General features: G+C 42.5%; 2 protein-coding genes and 1 non-coding gene across 4 annotated transcripts; all 3 read right to left on the bottom strand.

Annotated features, from left to right (window-relative positions):
• Window positions 1–283: 283 nt before the first annotated feature.
• Window positions 284–7,823, bottom strand: kansl2 (KAT8 regulatory NSL complex subunit 2). Its single transcript, XM_035657230.1, has 10 exons — window positions 7,730–7,823; window positions 6,234–6,487; window positions 5,979–6,145; window positions 5,706–5,820; window positions 5,256–5,419; window positions 4,983–5,146; window positions 4,242–4,338; window positions 3,537–3,790; window positions 2,299–2,505; window positions 284–615 (listed from the first exon to the last, which is right to left on the bottom strand). The coding sequence occupies exons 2-10, from the start codon at window positions 6,482–6,484 to the stop codon at window positions 526–528; spliced, it is 1,509 nt and encodes a 502-aa protein (XP_035513123.1). The 5' UTR covers window positions 6,485–6,487; window positions 7,730–7,823; the 3' UTR covers window positions 284–525.
• LOC118325057 lies at window positions 3,994–4,127 on the bottom strand. The gene has a single exon (XR_004796582.1). It is a non-coding gene; the product is annotated as a small nucleolar RNA SNORA2/SNORA34 family (small nucleolar RNA).
• Window positions 7,824–10,058: 2,235 nt separating the features above from the next.
• On the bottom strand, window positions 10,059–14,637 carry ccnt1 (cyclin T1; the record flags this gene model as incomplete). Of its 2 annotated transcripts, none has more annotated exon segments than XM_035656717.1 (8): window positions 10,059–12,037; window positions 12,131–12,201; window positions 12,367–12,530; window positions 12,697–12,751; window positions 12,866–12,928; window positions 13,652–13,712; window positions 14,333–14,461; window positions 14,556–14,637. In XM_035656717.1, coding segments are annotated over 8 exon segments (1,903 nt in total), but the record flags the coding sequence as incomplete, so codon positions are not given.
• Between the last annotated feature and the right edge of the window lie 483 nt (window positions 14,638–15,120).

Raw genomic sequence — 15,120 nt, 5'->3', positions numbered from 1 at the left:
TCCATAAGACTGAATGGTATCTGTATTATTGCAACCAGTGGCGCTCCCCCTGCTGGCTGTTACACAGAATGCAGGTTAAACACACTTCTTACCTGGAAGCTCTGTCCGTTATATAAATCATCATCGTCAAGTTTTTGGTTGCTTAAACTTCCATATTCATAGATTCTAGAAATATTAATGAGATTTTAAGGATTTTAATGTGGAAATTATCCTTTTTTTGTAGAAAAACCTGACAAACATTATTGTTCTAAGCAGACTGTGAATATATGTCTACACAAGAGTTAAACACAAGTGTCATAAAAGTTTATTTATGGATGAGAGACGTCCTTTCATATAACAAACTGATGCAAACCACTGTGGAACAATTTTAAGGCAATTTAAGCCAGAATAATAAATACACCCAACAGACAGACAGAAGGACGATCAGTGAAAGTAAAGTCTAATATTGGAAATGCTTCGGAAGTCAACTCAGCATCAGTCTTTGAGGAAATCAAACGTAAACGTTGTTGTGCTTGCAGAGGTTGTTCATCTGGGAGCATCAACTAAAGCGGCGTCGATGTCCTGGAGTGAATTATCAGTGGCGTCTTCTTCGCCTCCGACGACCTCCGACACCACCTAGGTGGAAGAACAGGAGGAGATTTAATGCTGGGGCAGTTTTTGTCTTAAAAAGGTTTAAATTTCAGCCAAAGAATGCTTTAATAATGGTTTCTTCTTTCCTGGACTTATATATGCGTAGATATGGAGTGATGGTGTCCACGTAGCGGCGCCCCGGGAGCAGTTACGGGTTTGGTGTGTTTCACCTTTCCACCAGTAATGTGGGCTTTTCTTTTGTGCTAGTTGGTTTATTTACAACACACAGATCTGTAAACAGGCTGTGTCGTAAAAAAAACAAATGAAACACATATTCTGAAAGTATACACGTCCAAATAATGATCCTGAAACCTGAATAATATCTGCATATCCTTCACGTCTTAATCGGAAAATGCTGTTCAGAATAAGGCCTAATTACAAATATCCAAATGGAATATGCTGTTTAAATGACCTTTATCTATAAAGTGGAATATATATTTTCTAATAGTGGAAAATTCGTGTGCGTGTTAACAATGAGAGAGAAGCCCAGCGATGTCCGATGTACCGCTTTAAAGACGGGCTGCGTCAAACATTCTGACAGTGACAGAAATGTGTTGACTACAAACAGTCAATATTATGTTCAGGAGGATTATAGAGGATGAAGGACATCCGCTGAATGTGGACAATATGGGTGGAAGAAAATATATAAACAAAGTCCTATGGTGGTATTTTACTCTGATATTGTATTGATTATAAAAACCAGTATAGATTCTTGTGTTTGGACTCCCAACCACTAGATAGCAGTGTTGTAAACATAAACTGAGATCTTGGATGTGTTCTTTCATACTATGGCTCAATCCGTAAAGAGTAAACACTATGGAGGTGTTTAAATCTCACTGTTCACGTGATAGTTGTGTAGTTATGAGCCTCCTGGTTTAATAAATAGAAATAATCCCAATTTCTTCCAGTGGAAACAAGAAAACTACTCTGATAAATCATTTCTGCTGTCGGTTTGGAAACTTCTACCCTAAAATAAACAAATTCTTTTTAATTTTCACCACTTTACCTCCTTCCTTTGGTGCTACACTTCCTCAGCCGGTTTGGTATCTGTACAAGTTCTTCTGTTCGCTGTGGTTTATAAGTACCGTCCTGCCTCCACAGTGAGCACCATCTCATGATCACTTGTTCATGAGCCGCTGTGACTGCTGTGTGATGCTGCGCTCGGTGTAGGAATGTGGCAGTTAGATTGAGAATATGTGTCTGACTGAGGTAAAGTTGTGGAAATGTTCTTATAGAGCACTAAACTGTGGTTAAAATATGTTTTTGTGCTGACCCTGCAGTCTTCAGTGCACTGCCAGGACTCCTGTCTGCTTCTCCAACCTGCAGACGATACAGACCGACTACGTTTCAGTTCCTCACCGTCTGTGGACGTCGTTCACCTTCGTTCAGACTGGACGCACGTTAGGAAACGACCTCTTAACGAACGGTAGTTTTAATGTACATAGGAAACGTGAGGATTGTTTCGAGACTTTAACCTGCATGTTTTCCCCTCCATTTATATCACAGCGTTCAGATTCACCAATCATTACATCTTCTGTCTTAAAATTGAGGTTGTGCTGACACAGATTGCAACCAAGCTTTTATTAGACCCATCCGGTAGTGTGACATACAGTGAAATTGTAGGATTGTTTGGCTTCACGATGACGAAGGCCTTAAATGAGAGTTAACCTGGTCATCCATGATGGCATCAACATCTTTTTCTGAGAGCTCCTGTCCTGAGGCGTCCAGGTCCACCTGGTCTGGGTCTTCTCCGGTCAGGATGTCCATCGGGGCCTCAGCGATGGCTCTGATGGTCTGGTCCTCCAGGGCCAGGGCCGTGTCGAACTGTAAGGGGGACGGAGGACCCTGCATGCCATCCCCTTCCACATCCAGGTCCTGTACAACAGCAGATAGTTATTACCTAAAACTTTCAGTTACATTTTATTTATGTTTACACTCCTATGTGTTTGTACTTCATTTAAAACATCAGACAATACTTCAACAGCAAATGTGAAGACCTGTGATGAATCAGAACTTTTGATCATCTACAAACTGGACTTTTATTGGAAGCAAGCGTCACAGCGTGGACGTTTCAGGGTTAGAAATCACTACACTGGTCTAAGATATAAGAGAGAAAGAAGTCTTAAAGACACCAGTCTTAGTACTTCGCTTTAGTCTGGAGAAAACAAAACCATTACAGAGTTCTGCCTTTTAGTTCTGGTTCAGTTCGTGTTGCTAATGACTTTTTACAAACGAGCATCCTGCATCCTCACCGCCACTCTCTGTTGCCATGACTCCCAAAAGGAGATTACATAAATATTTATCACTCCTGATAATTCACAACCAGATGAAAGTAACAGTTCAGTTGTCATTAATAACTATCACACAGCAGACTGAGATCAGACTGACATCCTCCTTTACTCCTGTTGGTTCTGTTTTCCCCTTTTGCCGGGGGCCGTTTGATACCGATGAGTGGAAACTGTTGGTGGCAGCTGGAGGATGAAGTGAGGTCTGAGTTTAGTTCATGGCCATGTTGAGAAGACCGGACCATCTTCAGGACCTACTTCCTGTGCTCCTGTTCAACCACCGGGTGGAGCAAGTGTTCTCACACGCGTTCTTTTGAATTAATGCTCACCGATCGTTATCAGCTGATATTGGCTCTAAACAGTTCAGTTACATGTAGTTTCTTTATTTGGGCTGTCTGTTATATTAACTGTCACTGACTCATTGTAGCATTACTGATCGGAGCCTCCTTATTTAAATTATGTGAAACGTTTGTTGAACTGAACCAAAGAAGTTACAGAAGCTGTGAAAGCACCCTCAGTCACCAGCAGCAGAGTATCTAACGATAAGTGTAGAACGTGACATGTTTTGTTATAATGCATATATATTAGAGGAGAGTGGCAGGGGACACAGTGTCTACATACATCACTGAACTCTAGGGGAAGGCTCTCTGTGGGCTGAAGCTCTGCTGCACTCAGATACATGTCTCTGCTGGCAGTCGTGAGCTGTTCCTGTGGCGGAGGTTCCTGCTCGGGCTGGTACATGCAGGGAGGCAGGGTGAGGTGAAGCGGGCAGCGAGGGTCGTCAGACTGACCCATGTGCACGGTGCGGTCGCACGGGACATCTTTCAGGCCTGGACACATTTTGAAAAGCACCTGATTGCTGTCTTGGTAGATGTCTGAGTGCGTGGTCGTCAAGGACAATGAGACACAATGTCCACACACAAACACAAACAAATCACCACAACAACCAGACAGATAAAGGAAACTGCTCCCATCTCAAAATGTACAACAACATCTGGGTAACACGAGTTTTAATACGTGCAGGACTGTGAGTAGGAGCAATGATTTGGGGTTCAAATGAAGGAAGGTAGAGAAGGTGTTTTGTTCCTTCCAACTGAACAGATTAGCTCCTTAGTAACTCTGGGAGAAATCAACAGACCACAGGAAGGAGTTTCTGTAGGCTCCCTTTGAAACCAGCAGCTACTGCAAACTGCCGGTCTTGATCGGGGCCGAGAGAAGACGAACAAAACAAAAGAATGTTAATATGTTTTTCAGTGAATACAGGAAAACACATCTGTGGTTTTGTATGGAAACAGATCACAGTGGTCAAACGCAGGCTGAGGATACGTGAGACACAGTGTCGGGTCATAGGCAGGCAGGGGTTGGTACATCGGGTTCCCTCCACAAAGGCGATGCACTTCTCATACACTGTTCTCGTGTGTGGCTATAAAAGAAGAATCAGATAAGATGAAATCAGTAAACTGGGGGGAAACAAAAAGTCAACAGGATTTCTTTTACAACAACAATCATCCTTTAAAAAGGGTTCAGTGTGAAACATTTAGGATAATGTAATATATTCCAGTGTCAGACTCAGTGCAAGGTAAAAACCTCTTATTATCAGATGATTATACACCAACCATCTAAAAACTCTCACCTCCCGTGGTAAACAGAGCATGCAGAGCTTTCAGATGTCAGTTTCAGTCCTTTCTGCCTTTACAGCAACACAACGGAAGTGAAAAACATTGTGTTTGTTGGAGCTGATCGTCATAGCGACGCAGATGGAAACAACGGGGAGCTTTACTTTGAGGAGCAGCCTTTGTTCGCTAAGCTCTTCATCGCTTATACACACAGAAAATAACTGCTGCTGTAATATCTGAAGATCTGAAGTGATACTTTTTCAACTCGCCAGTGTTTGTTTTTTACAGGAATAAAAGAAAACTGGGGTCAATAGTGATGGCAGGCTGGCTATTTAGAAATGTGGGGTTTGTGGATTTCAGGAGCTTTTAGTATCAGCTCAGCTTTAAACCTCAACTGAGGTCCTAACAAATCCTAAATAAAGTCCTAATAGTTTCTCCACTGTGATCCCACCTGAAGAGCTCCTTCTGTCACAGCCTGCCTCCTCTCCCTGAGCTGCCGGTGCAGCAGGGCTTCCACACCGTACCGACGACGGTATCGGCGCAGAGCTTTGAGCTTCTTCAGGTTCTCCCTCTCCTTCGTGGATAAACCTTCAGGCCCCGTCAGCAGACTGCTCCCTGACAGCAACATGAACAGACAGATGTTGATGAGTGATGGTTTCCTGAACAGTAACAGGTAAACAAAGAAAAACATGTAAAGTTAATAAGCAAACGTTTGCAGGTTTACCTAAAGTTTCATGCTCCACTTTGCGGCTGTGCAGGTATCGACGCTTTTTCTCCTTAAGTAAGTGCTGCAGGCGTTTGAACTGGTCGATGTAGAGCGACTGAAGCCTGATGAGTTTTTCCCGAGTGATGAACGCCACCTCCTCTGCCGTGTACACTCCTGCGTGTCTGTGAGTCACAACATTCACCGTGAACATCAGTAAGGAAAGGGCCAAACACATTAAAACACAACAGGTAATATATTCTTATTGTTATAGTTAGGACACAAGATTTGAACAGAATTTACAGTTTTATACACAATTAAAACACCGTGTGTCTTTGGACATACTGAAAACCTGCTAAGAGTTAGTTTACACTCTTTAAAAGGAAGGAAGGAAACTTATGTCTGAGCCGACAACCAAGAAAGATCACAGTGACAACGTGTGACATCAAGAGTCTAAATGACTCGGCTTACTTCAGAGGATCCTCGTGATCACTGTCCACACTGTCTGCGTCACTGTCAGGATCTCCTCTCCAGGTCTGGTCCAGTACCAAGGGACCCTGCTCCTCCTCACTCAGACTGTCCTCATCTGTCCACAGACGGTTCAACATTAAATCAGATTCAAACACTAAAAGAAACTGCACGAGAAATAACAATTCAAAACAATTCACCGCCTGTTGTAACACAGACGAGTTTAACTTCAGTGAGTTGTCTTACAGTTTACAGTATCTCAGTCGGACCATTTACCCAGAATGCGGCTCGCTTCAGAGCGGCCTCCTTCGTGTGTCTCTGCGCGGTTGTACCCGCTGAGCTGAGACAGCAGCGTCTCTGGGGTCGGACCGGAGGGAGGCTTTCTCATCTGAGCTCGCAGAGCCATGGCGTTCCTACGAACATGCTCCGCGCAGAACGTCACTCTGCAGAACAGACGGTCAGTGGAGATGTCAGAACGCTGATGGGACACGTTAAAAGAGACGTGCAGTTTATGTTAAAGTCTCTACCCACCCGTCCTTCCTCTCGACCTTCGGTGAAGCGTTGGGGCAGCGCTTGCCGTTCTTGGCCGAGACGTAGCTGCACTGCTTGTACGGGGCGTTCTTGTCCTCCAGGATGTGTTTGATGCAGAACTCCAGGCCTTCCAGACGGGGCTGCGAGCACGGTCGCTGCGTGAAGGAGCAGGCCTGGGGCTCCTGGGGCCGAGGCGTCTGGGGCACCCGGTTCCGACTCGAAGGCAAAACGTGGATCCGTATCCTGTTCATCGTCTGCAAAAGAATTAAAAAACATCTTTAGTATTATTATCTGACAGTGGAGGCTGGAGCTGGTTGATTTATTGGCAGAAAATTGGTTGAAAAATGCTGAAAATCCATTAATTGTTTCAGACGTTCAAGCAAAACATTCCCATGATTCAGATTCTTTAATGTGAGGATTTGTTGTCTAATCTTTGGCATGAATGGTGTTAATATTACATTTTGGGGTTTTTCTCAATTTGACATTAAAACATCATGTCGGGCTCCGAGACACCTTTGTTTTTGGTATTTCCTGGCATTTTATAGAGTAAACTAAGGATTATACGGATCAGAGTTGCACAATGTGGTTAAAGAATTAAATAAAATCATATTGCGATAATTTTGACAGATACTGCGGTTGCAAAGATGAGTGTGAATGATAATCTTTTGCAACCACAATTAAAATTTCTGCTGAGAAAAAACGATTAAATGGTGATAATGCCGCATTGTTGTGGTCTAAGTACCAAACAAACATGTTTTCTTACATCTACAGAACAAGATTTGTCAACACGGGTTAGTTTTTTTAATATGCTTTATAAGTAAATTTGATTTTAATGCTGTTATAATGCCACAATTCAGACATACACGTGGCTTATTTGGCCATTTAATCAACAAATAAGGTCCAAAAGGTCAGAAATTTTTAAGAGTATGTCGACTTAATAATTATAAGATGCAAACAGAACTTTATATATGTATAAGTACCGTGTTTACAGTTGATCCAACATGAATGAAAGTTATTGTTCATATTAAATAACGTTAAAGCAGGCGGTGCCAGGTCAGGTGGCTTGACAGCTTCCACATTTATTAACTTTAAAATAAAGTTAACACGCATAACGCACAGACATAACGGGTCATAAATGTTACAAAAAACGTATTGAAAAAAACCCGTACTAACGTTGAGAACAAAAATAAATAAATATTACTGCGTATATTTGAGTTAAGAAAGTAAATTTCTCCTCCTCGTCAGTGAGCAGGCGCCACGCAGAGCTTCAGCCCGCCTCTTTCACTGCGTCACTCTTTCAGTTACGAGCCGCAGTCGCCATCTTTGTTCAGCCGTTGCTAAAGCCAGCTAACCGTCACCCATCGCAATTCGCGCCTAAAAAAGCCAGTTTTGCCGACCGTTTGCGTCAGTTACTCGTCTTTCTCGATACTGGCGAATTGCCTCGGTGCCAGAAGACGAACACGACCTATTTTTTGGGGGGTTTTATCGCCGCTTACCTTCGTCTCCGTCGACCGGTCGGCTCTAGCTCCCGAGATACACTACGTCGGTTTTCCTGCATTCTCCAATAACTGCCACCGCCAACAGAGCCCGCCCACCCGCAGCTCTGATTCGCTCAAATCAATCAAGGCTTCTCATTGGCCAATCTGGCTGCCAATCAAAGCCGCCACCAAACACAGTTTTCTTATACACCCACAATATTGCAGCAAAAAAAACACAAAAAAAAACAACACGCAGTTTTTCTTAAAATATTTATTGACTTTAATGAGAATAAAGCAACCACATTATATCAAAAAAGAACAGTGTTCACATATATCCTTTTAACTGAAAACAAAAGAATATCCCAAAACGTTTTATTTCCAGACCTGAGTGTCACTGAAAACACCAAGACGTGAAAAAAAAAACGCGAAACTTATTGTAGCTAATGTGATTTTTGCATTGTTAGGTTGCATGAGTGTCTTCCATTTTTTTTTCCTCACATATGGGTTTGTTTTGAAATGCGTGTTCCTTTTTGTATGACTCTCTCACAGCATCAAGTTAATACTTAAATTGGAAGATTTGTCCAGATCAAATAAAACAATGTTGTTGTTTTTTAAATGGCAATGATATATTGGACATCTATTCTAATAGTCTAACCATTATACATGTAACACTTTGTCAATTGCATTGTAGGCAAACCTACTGAGATAAATATTCAGTGCATTTACTGTTTCCCTGTTACAACCAAGAGTTGAATAACTAATAAAAACCTCTGCTGCCTGAGCAAAGAGCTGTACTCTTTCAGCTTATCTTCCATATAATCAAGGGAACAAAAACATATTGTACAATTGTATGGCTGATTTCTTGTACTGCATTACTGTGAACTGCCTAAAAATGAGTTTTAGATTACAAACTGATAAAAAGAAAGCAGGTAAAGAGCAGTAACACTATACAATCAAAACCATATAAAGCTTAGTATGAATTAAATGTACAGATGATACCCGATTCTCTTGCCAACAAATGGCACATTTTCAACTTTTTTTTTGCTCAAAACAAAAGGCTACGATCACACTGCAGACACAAGGGACACAAATCTGATTTGTTTTTTGCTCATATGTGACTCAGATCTGTGTGAGCAGCAGAAATCACATTGCAATGCAACCTCAGTGTGAGCGGTCGTATCAGAATTCACGTGACTACGTTATGTTATGCAGATCACTTCAGGATCATCACCCGCTCACACTGGAATCTGATTCTGGCCCGTTTCAACTGTAATGTGAATAAAACAGTCATATATGAGCAATAAATCAGAATTGAACGCTCAGGCTTGCAGTGTGAACGTAGCCAAATTCATCATTAATTCAAATTTATTAGACAGTATTATACTTCATGCTTATGACCTTGTAGTGGAGGTATGTCGATAACCTGCTTGCAGTGTACGATTTACAGAACTAAAGAACACATGCAAACATTTTGAAGAATCATGGCTTGCGGATGGACCATAAACAACAATCTGAAGCTGAATATCCACCAATGTAGTTCGAAAGGTATTGACTCAAAAGAGAGCTTTTAAACATGATTAAAATCAGACCAGCACAAATCGACAGGCGTACACTGGAGTTTACACATTTAAAAACGTCCCCCAAAAGGAAATGTATAAATGAAAGACAACCATAACAGGTGGATGACAGACAGATGTGGTTTGATTAGCCTTTGATATTGTGTATTTTGAATACTTTATTGTATACTGTGCTCGATATGGTCACCACAAAGTGAGCACCAGTAGAGAATATATTTTGTTTTACGGCAGTTTCAGGGGGACTCGTCTGACGGCGGGGCCATTCACGTTGCCTATTTCCGTCTCTGCATTTAGCTGCGATCAACCTAAAAGACCTCCAGAGGAAACGGATGAACAAGTGACAATTACATCACAGGACAAAAACTCACATTTCCTCTCTACAGGGATTTTTTTTTTATTGGAAATTCCTTCATTGTGACCATACCGGGTAGATATGTTTGAACTCTTTGAACCCCTTTGATAAACCATAAATGTTCTATATCCTTGGTATGAACTGTCCATTAGTGTAATCATTAGAGAACTGAATATGAATATTTTACAACCATTTAAAACAATGACTGCAACACTCAAAATCTAAAACCAAAAAAAAATTACAAGCTTTCCTTAATTTACATCTTTTTTTTGCAATTTTTCTTAACAAAATGTAAAAAATATTTCATGTTTTTAAACATTTTACAGTCTTTGTACAAGTTTACCAAATAATACAGGAAATAAAATCGATAAACAACAGGGGGGGGGGGGGGGGTGTTTGTGGGGCGGGGGGGGGGGGGGTGTTGGGCAGTCACCTTATTTTTTTTAAGTTATGGCTGTTAAAGAAAAAAATAATAAAGAAAATATTTAAAAAAGACAAAAATATTGAAAAGATGGCTTTGGAGACATGCACTCTCAAACTAGCCTGTACAGTCTTGATGGAGAAATATCCCTCTGCCCAAAAAAGAACATAGAGGGGAAACCTTAAAAAAGGTACAAAAGGGGACTTTTTTTTTGTTTTTTTAAAAAGCATTCAATTAATAAATAACATACTATAAAAACATTATAAAAAGACAATCTGTAAGAAGACCTAACAGGTATATATGATGGAAATCTTTTAGTTTCCTCATGATTTCAAGACGATGACTTCCTCCAAAAACAGTGATGGTAAAAATACCAGGTCCCATCATCATCATCATCATCACATTTGAGTTAAACAGAAGAGTTAAAAAAAAATATTATCTACACTTTTCTGTAAATTTTTTTTATCACATTTTTCAAGCTTTTAAAGCCTCTCATTATTGCCCCATAAGTGAACTGTAAAAAGAAAAAGATTGAAAACTGATTTATCTCACCACTACATTTCGCTGCTGTCACACTAAAACAAAACAAAACAAAAAAATGTTGGGTGAGTTTTAAAAATAAAAAAAGAATACAATACTTTACGTAACAACATGGATGTTTCTGACGTCAAGTACAATGTACACAATACGTCAGGAACTCATTTGGGTAAGGGCGGCAGTGGGGGAGGTGGTTCTGAAGGAAGGGGCGGGGGCCTGGGGTTGCTCCCCCTGGAGCCACCACTGTACCGGTACTCCCCATATTGGGATCTGTAGTCAAACATGGACGGCTGGGACGGCTGGACCCCCTGCGCACTCAGAAGCGAGTTTAGCATTTCAAAAGTGTCCTGGTACTCGTTCGACTGGGCTCCGCCTGTCGCACCGTGTCCATTAGTGTCCGTCTTGTCGCCTTTGGAGTGTGAATAGCTCCCCTGGTGGAGGGGAAGGCCCAGGTTGGGCAGAATGTCAGGACCGTGCCCCAGAGTTTGTCCAGAGGACGACAGGGACGGCAGCTGGTAGGGGTTCCTAGAGGACTTGCTGACTTTAGAGGCAGCGTGAGAGCCCGCCGTGGAGTCTTGGGAGTGCGTCCTCTTACGTGAGGTGGAAGAGGACGAAGAGCTCGTTCTAGAGGAGTCGCTGGGGACTTTTTTGCTGCTTCCGACCGCTCCGCCGGTACTGGATGAATGTTTGTGTGAAGAGGAGAGGGAGGCACTGCCAGAGGAATGGTGGTGGTGGTGGTGGTGATGGTGGTGGTGGTTGGACCGTTCCCTGTGCTTGTCCCTGCTCTTGCCCTCCTCCCCTGAACTCCCTCGTTGCTTCTCAGGCACTCGTATTCTGACTTTGATGTCCTGATCCTGACGGGCGCTGGCTCCGTGCCCGCTGCCTCCTCCCCCAGCGAGGGGGAAGCGCATTTTCAGAGAGCTCCGGTCGTGCCTCTCCTTCTCCAGTGGGATTTTCAGAATAATGGGCGAAGGATTGGACACGTCGGAGGAGGAGGAGCTGGACTGCTGGTGATGATGCTGCTGCTTCTCCTTCCTCTGCTGCTGACCAATGAGAGCCTGGGCAGCGTTAGCGTAGTCCCTCTTCACGCTGGCCTCCATGTTCTCCAGCTTCCTCTTCTGGGCGGCCAGGACGTCTGCGTTCTTGGCGCGGTACTCACTCAGCGATACCTTGGCTGGGGCATGAACCTCGTTGTTGGGCTGCTGCTGCTGCTCGGATACAGCCGCACCTTTCCCACTCCAAGTCTGAGCGCTGCCAGATGCACCCCTGTCCTTGTCGCCCATGGATGAGGAAGAAGAGGCCGAAGGTGGAGCTGAGAGGCTCATCAGGCCCGCCACGGTGCTCTCTGATGAGGCCATGGAGATCATGCTCATCATGGCGTCCCTCTGGTCCCCTTCCTCCTGGACTTTTGTCTTGGCTTTTGGTGTCTGACCTCCAGCCTGGAGCCAAGAAGAGAGACAACCAATGAAATGCAAGTCAACAAAAAATGCACAATGAAGGATGTATTGCTCACAAAGGGGGAAGAACTGTACCTTCCAGTTGCGAATCCGTTTCAACCGACTGGGTGTTTTCTCTAGAATCTGCAGGAACTCATGTGTGAGCTCTGAAAAGAAGTTATAAAGAAGCGAGTGAAGCTCAGCTGGAGTTAAACTTTCGAATCACCATTTATCAGATTAATCTGTAACTGACGTATGATTTGACTTTCAAAACATGTTCTTCCTGCTTGTACTTGAAAAGTTGAGTGAGTGAGGTCATTTTCAGCACATACCATCCAGCAGCTCGAGGGTAACTGTGGGATCAACATACTCCCACCAGTGTTTGCCGTCTGTAGACACGGGGATCTCCCAGTTGGACCACTTGCAGGCGAGATGGATGCACACACAGGCCACAACCGGCGGACTATACTGCAGGCAGAACGTGGTCAAGTGCAGACTACGTGGCAGGATACGTCCCGGAAGGAAAGGAAACAGAAACAGGAGGAGAGAGAACAGATATTCAGTATATTGAGTTTGGAAATGATTTACACATGCTGCACTGTTTTACTGTTCATATGAAAAAACACAGAAAGCTTATGTTTTACAGTGAACTGTGAATATACCTGTTTGTGGCCATAAAGTATGATGTTTGAGCCAAATCCTTACTCGCTGGAACAACAATAGAACAAAAAAACACACTTAAAATCTGCTAAAGGAACAATTTAATGTTCAAAACTTCAAATCAGAAACATCCAAACAGAATTGAACTTAAATTGACGAGTTGATGCTCACCTCTGACAAGCTGAGTGCACTTGACAACGTGAGTGTGTGGATGGTCAATGGTGATTTCAAAAGCTGTAATAAAAAAGGGACAAAAAGAGACACGGCTTCATAAATGAAAGGCAGAAGTCAAACTAACATATGCACCATTTAGATTTCATTCAATCCCATTCAGCAGTAAAGATTATGACAACTCCCTGGAAACCAGAAAATAAATGCTGTTATATCAAACTATGTGTTGTAAAGAATATTCATGGGGTCTTCCAATAACATCCTGAATGACGTGAAAACATCAACAGATGAACGTAAAAAAGAAACCATTAAATTAAAAGTCTTTTCCCCAATTCTTTCTTGATTGCGACACCGAATCTTGCTTTAAAAAAAAAAATCAATTTGTTGTTTTCAATTAAATCAATAAATTATCTTCTTCAGCTGCCTACTTCCAAGCTTGAGCATGGGAAAGGATTAAGCAGGTGTGGCAAAGACGCTAAAAGCAATCACTCATAGTAATACAATGATCCATCACATGGTCCTCAAACATCTGGCTTAAAAATATAACCCAGAAAAAAAAAAAAAAAAAAGGGGAACGTTAAAGTTAAGGACATAATAGGAACAAAAAAAGGAAACAATGGGTAATGTAGCAAGCAGCTAATATGAAGCGTGAATGTCTCTTTCCAGTGCTGCTAACCGCATATGGGCTTTCTGTAGACAAAAGTAAAACAGGTTAGCACTAGTTTATAATCAAAAATGTGTTTCTGGAGGGGAATCAAGGGACCCAGTTCTTCCTTCCCAACTTACCCAAGGTCTGGAGTATTATGCTCTCAAGAATGACCAGGTCTTGGGCTTGTTGCAGGTAGGCCTGAGGTTGAGAGGACAGGAGGCACGTTACTCACTGGGAGGCCTCTATCCGTTTGTCAAACACATTAAACCCACCTTTCACGTAGAGTTGACGAAGCAATGAAACGGTTATGATCTACAAACTGAGTACAGATGCACGTGTTTTACAACTGTTAAACATGACATTACCTGGATGACTCAACCTACAGACACTGGGATGTATTTCTGCTCTCGACCTCGTGTATCTAGCAGCCCTAATGTCTGAGGTAAGCAGCAGCTCCAAACAAAAACAAACCCGTCAGGCAACTGCACCCAGTTTAAATGCATTGTGAAAATAAGAAACACCCAAATATCTGTTAACTTTATGACAACAAACATTACATCTAAAAGCATCAACACTGAAGCTGCTGTGGGAAAATCCTCCGCTCCAGAAGGAAACGCGTCAACACATTTAGTAGCTTCAACTTAAAGTGCAGCCACACAGGAAGTTTTATAGACAAATTGTTGATTCTGAATGTACACAAAACAATTCGTTAAGTTATTAAAAACAGATAAACACACGTTCTGCTGATGAAATAATACATTCCCCTTGAGGAGGAGGAGCACAATTGCAGGCGATTTTCACGACATCCCAACACTTACATCACTGCGTACATCTGGTGAAGGATCCTGAGGATTGAGGCATGCATGGGCCACCTTTATAACATGTTCCAGCTTTCGGGGCTGCTCCTCGACCTTCGCAGCGAGGAAGAGCGCGGCGGGAGAAATAACCTGGCGGTAAACCCAAAATAAACACATGAGTTGACCGACGGACAGTTTGCATCAGGGACTTTTTGGGGGGGCGAGTGCGACAAACAATACTTACATTTCTGTGAAATCTGGTGAACGACTGGACCATGTAGAATCGGTGCATGTACACAATCGCTGTATTAATTGTGAGTTGGGACCTGATGCGTGGAAGTTAAGGATACAGTAGCAAACAATAGTATAACACAGAACACATGCAAACAATGCCACATAGTTAGTGCATCACAGATGTAACGTGTGGGAGGCCAGCCGAGCATTCAGCCGAGGATTTTAGGGTATAATGAGGAAACTGTGGAGTCCTGCGTCTCCAAAATAAATCAGGAAATCACTACAGGACTGTATGCAGCGAGGTAGACAGCTTTTTCAGTTCAATAATGGACTTTCACCATGATAAATGCATCGTGATACAAGATAATATCATATATTTCCCATCCCCGATAGTGAACGTGACTAGGGGATCATTGGTCTACACGTTTAATTACATAACTAGAGAGCTTTCATTTGGATAAAGAGTTATAATTCATCACCTCAGCCTTATGGTTACTACTCTCCTCAGTCACTATTAAACACTGTTAAAAACCTACCTACTGTGCAATACCATACAATGTGCAATATTCCATAAC

The sequence above is a fragment of the Morone saxatilis genome, unplaced genomic scaffold, assembly GCF_004916995.1.
Source record: "Morone saxatilis isolate NCDOM2014 unplaced genomic scaffold, NCSU_SB_2.0 Contig15, whole genome shotgun sequence".
NCBI classification, from domain to species: domain Eukaryota; kingdom Metazoa; phylum Chordata; class Actinopteri; family Moronidae; genus Morone; species Morone saxatilis.
Note: the sequence above shows the minus strand (reverse complement) of the source record. Positions and strands in the feature narration are given on the sequence as shown.